This window comes from Falco biarmicus, chromosome 8, assembly GCF_023638135.1.
Source record: "Falco biarmicus isolate bFalBia1 chromosome 8, bFalBia1.pri, whole genome shotgun sequence".
Classification (NCBI taxonomy): Eukaryota; Metazoa; Chordata; class Aves; order Falconiformes; family Falconidae; genus Falco; species Falco biarmicus.
This window is the reverse complement of record NC_079295.1, coordinates 15,325,345-15,339,527: the sequence shown is the minus strand read 5'-3', so window position 1 is coordinate 15,339,527 and position 14,183 is coordinate 15,325,345. Positions and strand designations below refer to the sequence as shown.

The following is a 14,183-nucleotide window of genomic DNA, read 5'->3' as shown; positions in this document are numbered from 1 at the left end:
GGTGAAATTACAGTGCTCTTCTGTGTATGTCTTTCGTGTTAGAAAAAAATGAGTTCTTTTCATTTTTTTTTTTTTTTCTAAATAACTTCTCCTGTCTTTTGTCAGATTTGTCAGCATTAATAACAGGTAAAAGTTGTGGTAGGGAAAATTTGCAGTAGCAGCTTTATGCTTATTTTTACAGCTGTTGTTATTCCTGGAGCTTTAGCAAAATACAGAACAAACTCCTTTACTCAAATTCTATGATTTTTCTTTGTGGCAGTATTCAAATATTTTTTTCAATCCTAGACTACTCTGCAATGTCACACTTAAATACTAACCATTTATAAGTTATGGATGTGTTTGTACTGATGTTGCTACAAATACAGAGAACAGGACTGAGACTAGCTTTGTTACAGAAGCGACTGGTTGTGTGTACTGGCAGAGCTGTGCTGGAAATGCCTGTAAACATACTGTCCCCCTCCCGTTCTCCCCTATTCCCCTGAATAAGGTCATAGTTGTCTCAGATCAGCTATTTCTAAAAGACTTGAGAGATTTCTGGATGATTGGAAATAAGGTCTTCTTTAAGATGTTTGCTAGGGTAGACAGATACTTGAGATAAGAGTAAGTGATACAAGGTACAGAATCTGGGTACCTAACCAAGGTAGAGGCATACAGTTTAAGGAGAAGCTGGCTGATTTTTTTTCAATGGGAAGTTCAAAATTCTTGCTACCCTGTGGGAAATGTCAAGAGGAAAATACCCTTGCAGTACCTTGGTGATTGTGTGACCAGCGTAACATAATAATGATGAGAAAGTAATGTTAAATATCTTGTTACAGTGTAGCATGAAAATGGATTTGTGAAAGAGAGTAGTCTTACAATAGATTTTCTACTCCAACTTCTAGGTGGTAGATACTGTGTTACTTTTGGCAAAAGGGTGGTTCACAAATTACAGGTGCATTTTGTTTATGGCATACGTTTGAACAGTATGTCATGAATAGTACGCCTCAGTTTTCTCTGGCTATAATTTGTTTACTATGGAGAATTTCATCATTGTGCCTTATATTCAGCAGATCTCACAGGGCAGTAGCATTGGAAAGTCAGCAATGAAAAAAATGTAGAGACTGCTGGAAAAGCCACTGTGCTGCATCCTTGCTTTATGCTTGTAACGCATATATAGGAGTATTCCATCATAAGCATGCCATGTTAGATATTGTGTGGGACACTGTATTTACTACTTGAATCAGAAATCCCTTTGCAGCTGGAAGTAATGAGAAGCTGAAGAACGGCAAAGGTTGCAAAAGGTGAAGTAAAGAAATTTTGATCAGCCCTTATGTCACATGAAATGGGATAAATCTAGGAGATGAATGCAGTAATTAAACTACAGTTATTTGTGTGTCAGTAGACACAGTTGGAAGTCACCTACTATAAGTCTTACAAGATACCAAAAGCACTAGATAGCACTGATAGCAGTTTTGAGATCAGTCGCGTAAGGTTGCTAGAGGGGTGTGGGATTGTGAGCTTGACTTGGAAATGGGCGGATAAATCCTGATACTGGAATTGGTCTGAGGAAATCAAATGGTCACTGTGAATTCAAGCGGTTACCTCTAGTCTTGTCTATATTAACCTGTTAAGTACTGAAGACGACAGTGCTTATGCTTCATAATAACTATGAAAAATGCAAAGAAGAAAAGGACATTATTAACACTCTAAAGTTTAATTGCTTTGTATACGTAATCCTTTTCAGAAGCTTCAAACCTTGCCACATTGAAGAAGTGGATGTTTGCGTTGTAGTCAAGTGCTTACACTATTTATAAAGTGTTTGTATTCTCTTGCATAAAATTTGTAGCTTACTATGATACAAATAGAGAAAGTTAATTGATTTTTTGCAACTAGATTTATTTTTAAATCTGCACTTTAAAAATATATCTATTAAATATTGCTATCAAAATGAAGTTTAAGACAAGTGATGAGACTTAAGTAATTATTTATGGCTCTTCGTGTTGGTTTTGCAGGCACAGGGTGCCCATAACATGGTCCCTTGGTTCCATGAAAAAGTACTTTTTAAGAGAACTACTGGTAACTGACTTCTGCAGAACCTTCTCTGATAAATGTCGTGTCTAATAAATGTGGCATGAAGAATTGATTTTATAAGCCAGTAGTCCTATAGTTAGAAGTGTTATCAGGATTGCTAATAGCCTAATCTGAGTTGAAATATCCATTATCATAAGTTGTTGCTAGTTGTGAATTCCCATCAGAGCTATTTTGTTAGACCAGGCTTCCATAATGATGATGGTTTTTATTCATAGCAACAGTATTTTTGTTTTGATATATGTACCACTATCAGACTCTTTAATGATTTTTTTTTTTTTTTTTTTTAAATTTGGAAGGGTGCACACTCTTAGAGGCTTGAAAAATGCTGAGAATTCTGGACCACATTAAGTAAAATGCTTATCTTGTGTATATGGTGGGGCCAGTTAACATATTTAATTGCTTTGCTCTCCCTGGGCCGCTGTGCTGCAGGCCTGATTATAACGGGCTGAGAGGTGAATGGGGCATTGATGTTATCCCAGCATATATACAGGCTAGCTAATCTTATTAAAAAAAAAAAAGAAATTTGAACTGTAAATTATACAGTATGGGAAATTTTTATGCTTCACAAATTTGTCTTGTCAGAGTTAGGATAAAAATAAGAATCTGAGAAGAAAAAGCAAAAGGAAGAAAAAGAGTATTGGGGAGGCTGGGGGTGTTGTTTTTTTTTAAAGAATATTACTTTTTTGTAAAAAAACCCGGAGTATTTGCAGTTGTGAAAGTGAGGTACGGGTAAAGTATGTGTTTTTGTCTTCAGAACAATTGTGTATCTATTTGTTCAACCTTATGCTCTGTTTAACTTTTAGATAAACTACAGAACTTACTTAAAAACAATAATGAACTAAATATACATTTCGTCAGTACCAGTTACTGGAAGAAAACTAAGTCCTAAAGCCATGGGATTTTTTTTGCATATTTAAAAGGCTGATACTGTAAAGTTAAAATACAGGGGATTAGATTGCAGAATGAAATTCCCCCTTCTGTGACACACTCTGATTTCCAGTGCCTCAATAAATAGTTTAATGGATGGAAGCTGCTTGATTTCTTTTAAACTAATTTACAAGGAAAGAAAAAATGGTTTGAAAATTCTAACAAAAAACCCTGAAGTCATCTATAGCAACAGAAAGAATATTCAGATTTTTCTCATCTTGATTTTTCCTTTCTTTGATAGTGACCTGTTATCTTCCAATTATGTGGAGATTCACTATGAAGATGGAAAACAGAAGTTTTCTAAGGTACTGTGCCCCTAAAATTTGTCAGAATGGTCTTTATGAAGGAATAATGCCAATAAAATGTTAAAAAAATGGAAAAAAGTTTTGCAAGACTTAAAACCACCAGAAGCCTTTTTCCGTGCATACAAGGTAACTGATTTAATCTTGGAAGAATACCTCAGTAATGCAAGAAGAATTGTACAGGAAAGGAAAGCTGTGTGTCAGGGTGGGGGGTAGGCAGTGGTAGGTGGTGTTGGTAGTGAGGATGATCCAGATACTGCCAGAACAATTGCATCTTGTAAAATGTAGGGGGTGGAGGGGTTGAAGTCATCATCAGTATAGTCTTCATTAATTATTTACATGTCCTTAGCACGAAGAGCAAGGGAAAGGGATAATGGTAATGTAAGACATTTGAACAAAACAAAAAGAACTTGCAGTGACTTTTCTTTGTAAGAATTATACAGTTGTGAAACAGAAAATGAAAGACTTAACTCCAGAGGTTAATGTTTCAGTTATTACAAAACCAGCATATTCCTTGACATCCAATCAAATTTATTTGTCAAACTAGTTCCCAAATGGCATTTAGTGCCATAGGCTATTGATCCCAAGACAAAGAGATTAAAGTTATGCAAGATAGTTCAGCCCTAAGGGAACCAGATTAGTCTGTTTGTTTGTTGTAATAACAAAATGAGGACTGGTGGGTTCCTAGGAAGGTTATAAACTATGTTTTCAGGAATGACTTCTTTAATATTTGGTATGAATGCTGGAGTATTTGTTGTGAGCTTATTACATGTGAAATACATCTCTACTTAGAGTGAAGGGAAGCAAGCATTCAAGTTGCATTTATGCCTTTAGCAAGTCAGGACTGTTTGTCCAATTATTAGAAGTCTAGTTCATTATTTCACCCTTGTTATAGAGAATCACAAATAAAACAATATACTGCAGATGAGGGCAAAATTAAACAATTACATTGCAATACAATGATTGCAATATGCTGTTCTGTTTTTTTCCACTGAAAATAGAAAAATAGTTTCATGTAACATACTAAGAAAGTTGTTTCATTAAGACTCAGTACTCTGCAAAATAGGCAAAAATGCTAAATGATGCAAGAAAACAATTCCCTCTGGCATTTAGACAAGCTCATGCAATTGTCAGCTGCAGCACTAGCATACAGCACTGCGGTTGCTGAATCATGAATCTGACTGGAAAATTATATTAGAATTTTAGACTCAGCAAATGGGACTACCTTTGTGAGCTGCAGTAATTTGATACAAACTTCCTAGGGGATGTTTTTGGAACTGATTTCTTTAGAAACAATAATAGAGCTCCTGAGGTCACATTAATCTGTAAAAGGCCTCATTGTAAGTTCAGAAAAAATACACCATTTGTGTAGGAAATCAAATAAGGACTGTATCGTGGTCTTTTGCAGTATCTTACAACCCTTTTTAGACCTATGTAAGTAAAAGATCGTTTTGTTTCCTGATGTGGATGTAAAGAAGTGAGATCTTGATGAAAAGTATTTTCTAGAAAGGGCTAGTTTATTACTAGAGTGAAAACACTGAAGAACAAGCAGCAATTTCTTTACTTGGATGACTCTCTTTTGCAAAAAATTTTTGGAAAGCTACTTGTGTGAGAAAGTTAATCATGATTTAGTTGTTAAAAATTGGTGTATGCATTCTCACTGATGGAAAGCTAAGTATGTAGTGATTACTTTCTGTGTAGTACTTTGATTTAATTATGCACAACAGTCTGTTAGGAATTTGATTAAGTATTAAATAAGATTAAGTAAGATGCAAAATGCAAGTAATGCTGTGCATACTTAAACAAAGAGTACTTGCGAATTTGGTACTTCCTTGACTTCTAATAATTGCAGAAGGAATGCATGCAATATGCTTGTTGGTATTCAGATGACACGACACCAGAATTAAGAATATTTTGATGATCAATGATAGGTTTTTCAAACAGTGTGTGAGAGAGCCAACCATACTTAAGGGTTTTTAGTATAACTTTAGTTTAGCTGGGGTTATTGTTGGTAGACATTAAAGACCAACTACTTAAATGAGGTAAATCAGTATCATTCAGTTTTCCTCATTTTAGCTTCACTGACCTATAGCAGCAGAATTTCTGGTGTTTAACAGCTTCTAAATTCACTAGTCCTTTTCTTTAGAAAAGCCAAAGTAATGCTTCTTTGTTTCTTTCTAAACATTCATAGCTTGAACAGTCTGTTAATGTTGCTCTTGATGCTTTGTTTCTGTTCATAGGATATACACATACCGCTCTTGTTTACTCAGTTGAAACATTCCTATGAAGCCAGTTTATTTTACTCTTAGTCATGATAAGTAGTTCTGTAAGCTTCTAACAGGCAAATTAATTTATTCCTCAGCCATTTGTGAAGTTTTAGGGATTAGTAATTCTGCTATCCAGCAATAAGGATAGAATTAGTTTCTATATCAGAATAGAGATAAAGGATTTAATATTTGCCATGTGGCTGCCAGTAGTATGAAATGCTAAAAATATACTAAAGATTTTAGATTTTTATACATATTTAGCTATTTAAAATCACATAATACAAAAATCTTGATAGTCCAGTAGAACTCTACTTTGATTACATGGAGAAATTAAATCACACAAATGTATTACATAGAAGAGAATTACAACATACAGAGAAAAACAACAAACTGTGAAACTACAGACAGTAAAAAAATGAAGATTTAAAAAGATCTTAACAAAATTATTGTAACACTAGCAATTCTTGTATGTGAGTAGATAGATGATGCTTTGATAAAACAGTTATCGCTGCATTTCTCATGTGAATCATTTGTTTATTGTAGTCTGCTGTTAAGTAAGACCTCCTGCTAGAATTTCCTAGCCTCTGGGGTACAGAATCATGCTCCCTCTTTCTGACCTCATAAATCTTTGTGTTTTCTACAAAATGACACTGCTTTAGCTTGATTCATGTAGGGTGCTCTGACACAAAGTAGCCAGTAGCTTTGGAGACAGAGCACACTTTTAGAAGATGAGGAGATGTAAGTTGACTCTCCTCAAGGTGATGGGGAAAATTGTTCGGCAGTTGGGAAACCTGGGATGAGTGCTGTAGTTATTAGCCAGAGAGGAACATTGACATGTAAGGGTCAATAGTTTGAAAAGAAAGCCACTGCAACTCTTATTTTGTGAGGATCCATCTTGTCACTGTCTTACTTGTGTTCTGAGCACACTTTAAATTGTCTGCCCACTTTAAGGAGGGCTTAGATAGGAGCTAGTTGATTCAGGAGAGGAGAGCTCAATTTAGGTCATCCTATGATGCGAACCAGGCAGGTCCAGTGAACCTGCACTTTTAATTCAGAGGAGGATGTGTAGCATTCACTAGAGTTTAGCTGGCATCAGACCAAGTTTTTTCTGGATTAGAACATTAATATTTTAAGTTCTTCTCTGTGGTATTTTGGTCTCCTGCTCTGTGCTGTCCCCCCTCCCATGTATTACACATGTTGTAGTTTCCCTTACGTTCTTTTGGAGAAGTGAAAGACTATACAGAGCTTTATTGCACACCCATTTGGTAGCACATTTTGCAGCAATTCTATTCAGCCTAATCCTTGCATCAGTTGACTGTTTGAATCTTGCATTGCAGCATTCAGCAGTGTCTCCCTTATTTTATATCATAAGGCCCTTTGAGAACTGAGGGTTTGGATTGCAGTTTTGGATGTAGTTTGCTTAATTTGGGGGTTTTATTTAAGTCTAAAATTTAAACACACTTGTAGGTAATTAAAATGTTACTATTTTTTAAATAAAAGGCAGGACCTTGTCTAAAACATGATTTCCAACTTACTTAGAGAAACACAAAAATCATGCCTTTTTTGAATGATTTGGATTTTGCATCTATTTGGAATTTTATGCAGTTAACAAGAGTTGACTTGTAGTATAGTATAAATGCAACTGTATGCTTCAGTGTTGCTGCACTGGATTCACTTTCTGGCTCATTCATCATTAGTGATACCGGTACCTATAGTCTAATGATGTAACATTTTAATTGATGAATTTTTACTAAGACAAAACTGGTGGAATCCAGTTCTAAGTCAAATGCATGCCAGGTGATTGATGAACACTGACAGTATCACTTGTAATTTTAACAGACCTGGAAGGCTTCAAGAAATGATTTGATGCTCATGTAACATACATTGCATAATATTTTTACAGAATTGGTTTGCAACAAAGAAATGCACTTAACAAATGATCAAGAATGCTGTGACTTCAACAAAAGAATAACCCATGTTATGGCTTGAAGACTTATAAATAGCCTTCACTGGGCACAGTTCTTGTCTTCCAAGCAACTAGGTCTGGTCATTGGTATTTACTTTAGCAGTCACTGGTTTCTCTGAAATTTTACCTAATGTGTTAGATCTTTTTTTTTTCCTTCGTTTTAAGCAACAGACATTAAATCAGTGTAATTTTATGTGTGTGATTGTTTTAAAAATTATTAGGGTGGAGAGCATTGTTACTACCATGGAAATATCAGAGGTGTCAAGGATTCCAAAGCTGCTCTTTCAACTTGTAATGGACTTCAGTAAGTGCACATTCTCATTTTTCAAACAAGGCTATTCACTAATGAATACTCTTCAGTATTATCTCTTAATATGTGAGGGACTGAAATTCTACAGGCCTAAAGATTTTTCATGTTTTGAAATGCCATTAGTAGGTATACCAGGCTGCTAGCATTTGTTTTTAGTATCACTGAGATTAAAATCTTTTGATGCTTCCTCATGAAACCTTTGCATGTGGTAAGTGCAAATAAATCTTTCACCATGTGACTTATTATGGTAAAAGTTAAGCAAGAATTGTACTTCAGCAGTTTGCATACTCAGTATTCATGTATGATTCTGTCAGCCAATAGACAAATTGATCTGTTACATTGTACAAGGGAAAAATGTAAGAAATTAGTCCTTATTAGGATTAGTTGCTGTTAAGTGCAACTCAGCTATTGGTTATATTCTGCATGCTAATGTCTTCCCCTTTCCAAGGTCAAATCTTTACCCTTTGGTGCCTTTACATTCAGTGTTAGTTCATTAAAATGCACCTGATCTCTTAGAAAAAAATTCTTAGCTTTAGCCTAATGCAGTAATGTGAACATATATGGAATGTATTTTAATATTGATCAGGTTTTCAGCCCCAAGTTTGGTTTTAACTTGTCAAAAATCCTATCCTGGAGTGAAATTAATTGCCATGTAATCCTAAATATCACTTCTTTTTCTCCATGTTCTAGTGGCATGTTTGAAGATAGTACTTATTTGTACTTGATAGAACCGATGGATCTGACCCACAGTGAAGTAAGTTTATTTTTACGTAATTTATTTGGTTTGGGAAAGAGAGTGCTCAAGGAATAGCAAATGAAAGTGTTAGAATAATCAATAAATGAATGACCTCTCTTATACATTCATATGAAAAACAAAAGTATTTTAAAACACTTGACTGGAATTTATGTAAGGCAACAATTATATAAGTATGAACTACCTAAGATTTTTCTCTGCTTCTCTTTAATCTTTCTTTTCCTAGTTACTGTTGATCATTTAGATGTTAAAAGTAGACTAATAAGACTGTTTCCATAGCAAATGGTTATGGACTATCAAAAAGTGTTTATCAATTCACTCTAGTACTTGAACTAAAGGATTTATAATTCATAGAAGGGATCTCTGGAATTCATTTATTCATCCATCTCTACATAGTTGGATCAGATTGCTCTTGACCTGCCATGTTTCCACAAAGAGCTTAATGAAGTAGATTATTATATCTGGATGTCTTAAACTTCATATCTGTTAAGTCAGTGGTCATATCTGTTAAGTCAGTGGTCACTGTATAGCTTAAATGATTCTGATCCAGCGTATTCAGATATATGACTATGCTGGATCAGCATGTAGGACTGCATTTACAGAAATGTCTTGATAATTGGAGTACAAAAATAATAATATATTAAGTATTGTTATTGTAATACAGCTGTTCCTAAAACTTTAGTTATTAATAGAACTGACTCGATTTCATAGACAGTAAAACCAGGTAAATTTCTACCTCTTGCATTGATTGGAGTAATTTTCAGTGAAATGACTGCAACGTCAAAACAGAGAATTCTTAAGGTTTGTACCCCGCTTGGTCTGTAGGATGTATTTCTGATGCTCTATAACAGCTCTCAAGCTTGTCTCATTCTGGTACTTCCCAGTATATGACAAGTAATGTAATGCTGCAGAACTGATATATTTTAGTGACTATAAAGCTAACTTACAGTCCAAAGAAAGTTCTGGAAAATCTTTCTACTCCTGATACTTTAAAAGAAACTGGATCAACATTCAGAGGAATCAGTATCATTTGGATAGTCAGTTACTGTCCTGTGAATTAAACTGTAGAGACGCAGGAAAATAGTACATCCAAAAAGATTTCTCAGTCTCCTCAGGACCAATATTGCATGCCATGTGTTAAGCTATATAATGCATTTTGACATAGCAGATATTAATAAAGGTTGTAAAGCTGAACACTGACAGCACAGATACAGTACATCCATGGATATTATATTTATACAATAATATCCATATAGTAGGCAGAGGAGAACTTAACTTTTTCTGCTTGGGTGGACAAAGGAAACCAGGATCTCCATGTGATGTTTCAGTAAAACTTGGAAGTAGAACAAAAGTTCTAGTTATTAAAGTGAGATACCATCTGCCAGCTCTGCAAAGGATTCACATGGAGTTCTAAATGGTAAGACAGAGAAGATGAATTTTTTTCCAAACTCACTGAAGATCAAAATAATACAGGTACAGAGAGCTTCAGAGGCTCATTTTTTGATTGTACTATATGAGATAAATATCTTGGACACAGCCTTCAACACGTAGTTTGTTTGTTATAAATCTTAAATGGTGATTAACCGTAGTAGATACTGTATTAAAATCCCTCCACCCCCCCCCCAAAAAAACCTCTCAGCAAAAATATGCAGTATTTTCTTTCAGTGCGTTATGTATTTCTTATGGTAGTTACAGAACAGTAGCATCCGACCCTTTGAAAAGAGTTGCTTGTTTTGGCAGGCTCTGCAGAGGAGGTGTTACAGAAAAAAAAAAGAGTTGTTTTCTAGAACAGATACCAAAATGTAGTAATTTGGGGCATGTCAGACTTCTAAAGAATATATGCATTAAAAGTCTTCTCCTTTTTAAGTGTTGTATACACCAGTAAAACTGGGTGAAATAATCCTCTTAAAGATAGCATGTTGATTAGTTTCTTGCATTTTGCTGCAATTAGAAAGATAGATCTTTGTCATAAATAGTAATACTTGCTTTTCATCTGGGGGAGGAAGATTTCAACTATATACATACGTTCTCATTTGATTTATTGCATTCAGTTGTCTGTGTCCTCTAACACTAAGGCTTTTAAGACATCTGTGATACTTCAGTTTTGTAGGCTAGTAAATGCGCTGAAGCAGAGAGGCTCCGTGATTTGCTCAGGATTGCAGGTAGATTGCTTCAAATTAGTGCTATGCCAGATTGGTACTATGGTTGCTTGCATTTTATGGAAAAAATAATATAAATTATAAGTACTGAAAGAAGTGCCTCACTTTTCACTTGGCCTTATTAATTAGAAGAAAATGTCAAATTTTTTTCTTATCAGGAAAGTAAAAGTAGGCCACATATCATCCAAAGAACTTATGAAACACAAGCCTCCAAGCAGTTGCAGGACCTTGGTATGTTTTTGCTTATGTTATGAGTTTTTCAATATTGGAAATAATTGTATCTATAACTTGAAAAAATTGAAAATCAGGCTAGCAATCTATATAAAATTACTGATTATTTAGAAAAACTTGAAAAATAGATACTAACCTGACTTTTTTCACAATTATTGCGATGGAATTTAGTTGTCAAAAAGCAGCTGAAAGATTTCCTCCATGAAGAGTTGTATTTTGCTTTCTGCTGCAAATAATTTAATCAGTGATATTAATGCTATGGAGGACACAAGATAGAAGAAAACATATATTCTAAGCTGAAGTTACAATCTCTTTACCTCCCCTTGCATGCTTTATTTTTAACTTCAGATTTCTAAATTACTTTAGTTTTGATATATTTTACATTTTGTGTATTTTAAAAAATGAACTTTTTGATAGCAAAGGCTCTTCTAATTGTGGTGATCTTAATCTACTTTTGGTTTGGACAGTGTATATAAGCAGTTTAAAATAATGCCATGAAATTCTTAAATTGTAATTTGTACAGACACCGAATCTAGTTCTGAATGGCCCTTTCTGTCTGAACTACAGTGGCTGAGGAGAAAGAGAAGAAAGAGAGCAGTGAGTAGAAGTGTGACCTTGAGTTAAGACCATATTTAAACCCAAACCCACTAATTTCCAGATTTTTTAATGTTCAGAGAATGTAGGCTTTGGAAAACAAATACTTTTGGAGCGTAATGCCACATAATAAAATTATCAAATGATAAAACAAGAAGATTATTCTTTAAAAATAGAATATTTGGAGAAAAATGAATAAACTTTCTAAATTGACAGCAATACTGTACATCAATTGAATAAAACTTTAATAGTGAAAATGAGTTCAGAATTTTAATTTTTGAGTCCACTTGAGGATAAAGAATAATTCTGAATGAAGTCTTGCTATTTTGTAGATATCTGACTTTATTTCATTTGGCTTGTTAAGTTGCATGATTAAAAATCCAAATGAGGACACCCAGAACTGGGTTTTTGAGAGAACAGAAGTGGACAGTCCTCATGATCTGCACATGCATATGTGTCAGTTCAAGAAATAATTGAGGTAAAGATTAATCTGTATTTCTTTACAGAGTTGTACAGTCCACAGCATATTGTTTGAGAGTGCATCTATTTTCAGTAACTTCCTTCCTCATTATATCTTTGATTAATAGTACAGTAGACCAAATGGGTTTAGTGTTGATTTTTCTCCTTTATGAAAATAAGAGAGGAGGAGGGAGGTAGTGGTGGCTTCTGCGCTGAACCAAAAAGAACATTAAACATTCTTAATGATGTGATTCAGATTCTCAGCTAGTGTTTGTTATAACTCACTAAGTTACTGGAGTTGTCATTGTTTACCCTAGTTGAATGTCTGACCCAGTTTTTACAGGTTTACACACCCTATGTAATATTTATGGGTAATCTTATTAAATCAGCTCAGTTATTTTTGAAAATCACATCTTCATGACTTCTCAGAGAATTTCTTTAATCCATCAGGTATCTCGTGGTATTTTTGAAGAAATGAAGTATCTGGAGCTCATGATAGTCAATGACCATAAAATGGTAAGTGTATCAACTCGGGTAATCTTCCTTTAGATTATAATTTGTAGGTTGATGTACAGCACTGTGCTGCTTCAGCTACTTTTGGGTCAAATATTTTATTTAGCAGCAGCTGCTAACATTTGGACTGTAAGACACAGTATAGGCCATAATACCTAATAATGCTTAATGTTACCTAAGATTTTTCTACAGCAATTATATATTCAAAATATGTCTGAAACACTTTAGTATCATATGGATAATTGAATATGCCTGTAACCAGCAAAGTAAAGCAACAAAACGTTTATGTCCAGAACAAACGCTATAAACTTTTTAAAATTACATCCTAGCCTTAAAGTAATAAAGAGGTCAGAGCTTGTTACTTTGAGTTCAATTTTGCTAATTTAAGTTTTAATGCAGCAAAGCGTGTGGACAGAACTATCTGATTGTTCTTCCTGACTATTCCACACTTACAAACCAGATTCATAATGAAGTGGAAGATAAGTTGTTTGTTCAATTCAGAAAGAGTTGGCCATTTGATTTAAAAAATGGGGGAGGGGGGGGCGGGAGGAAACCCCATTTTTTTTCCTTTTTGTCTTGAGAGATGACTGGAAGAAATCAGACCAAGAGACGTTTGTTACTTAAATGTTACTGCTTTCACTAATAATGCCAGGTAAAGCTATCAAAGTGCCTGTGTATTACCCTTACGAAAAATCAGGAGAGAGGGGGCTGGGGAGTAATGTCTTGGAAACCTGAACAACTGTTTTATAGGCCCTTTTTGAAAAGCATCACAAATTTGAGTCCAACAGCTACATTTTAACTAGAGCATATCTATTATGGAAAACTACTCGGTGTAGGTTTAAAAGTTTTATAGTAACAAAGAATATACTGCAACTGACGCTGAGTTACTCTAAAAAGAGCTTGATTATGCCTTGTCTCAGCCCTTGTCTCACTTAGCTTTCTCAGCTGTTCATTGGCTGAGGGGCAAATAAGGACCATGAACTCTTGGTATGACTTTGCGTGAACAAGACCTTTTTTTTTGAATCATATTCTGTTGATAAAAGTTTCTGCTTTTATGTACAAACAAAATAAAATTTTTAGTTTTTGTAAGAGCTCTTTGCATCTCTCGCTCTACTGCATATTTTCCCAATGCTTTATGTTGTTGTGGGCTTTTTTGTCAGCACTGAAGGATGATTTTAAAGAGCCAGAAATAGCAGATAACAGAACAGGATGCAGTTATTTTGTACTTGTTCCAGTGCTGAGCAGACAGATAATACAACCTTCCCTCATCTGTTTATTAAATCATAGAAATAGTCTGGGCAAAAATAACCTATATTTAAGCCGTGTCAATTCGGCGGGGGGGGGGGGGTTGGGGGAGCGGACTTTGAATGGGTGGAAAGAGTAGGACAGAAATTTCAACTGTTTTCACTTCTAAAGCCACCTGATAGGAAACCATTCTAAGAGTGCTCAGGAGTTAGTTGTTTAGGGGTGGGGCACAGTAACTGAAGTTATGGACATTTTGTTGTCTTTTTTGAGGTCTGTGGTTGGTGTTTCATGTAAAGATAAAATATTTCTATGTCTGTGTGTTTCCTCTGGCGTCCTGTATTACAGATGTGCTTAAAGGACAACCATCTTGTTCACTACCTTTGTTA

The 14,183-nt window shown here is 34.8% G+C and overlaps 1 protein-coding gene across 10 annotated transcripts in view; it reads left to right on the top strand.

Annotated features, from left to right (window-relative positions):
* The window catches only part of ADAM23 (ADAM metallopeptidase domain 23), a 75,903-nt gene that overhangs the window by 20,146 nt on the left and 41,574 nt on the right, over window positions 1–14,183 (top strand). For all 10 annotated transcript variants that reach the window (XM_056349604.1, XM_056349603.1, XM_056349607.1 and 7 more), the window contains exons 4-9: window positions 3,239–3,302; window positions 7,754–7,836; window positions 8,533–8,596; window positions 10,914–10,986; window positions 11,510–11,583; window positions 12,490–12,555. In XM_056349604.1, the coding sequence (XP_056205579.1) occupies window positions 3,239–3,302; window positions 7,754–7,836; window positions 8,533–8,596; window positions 10,914–10,986; window positions 11,510–11,583; window positions 12,490–12,555 (424 nt within the window). The remainder of the gene's footprint in view (window positions 1–3,238; window positions 3,303–7,753; window positions 7,837–8,532; window positions 8,597–10,913; window positions 10,987–11,509; window positions 11,584–12,489; window positions 12,556–14,183) is intronic.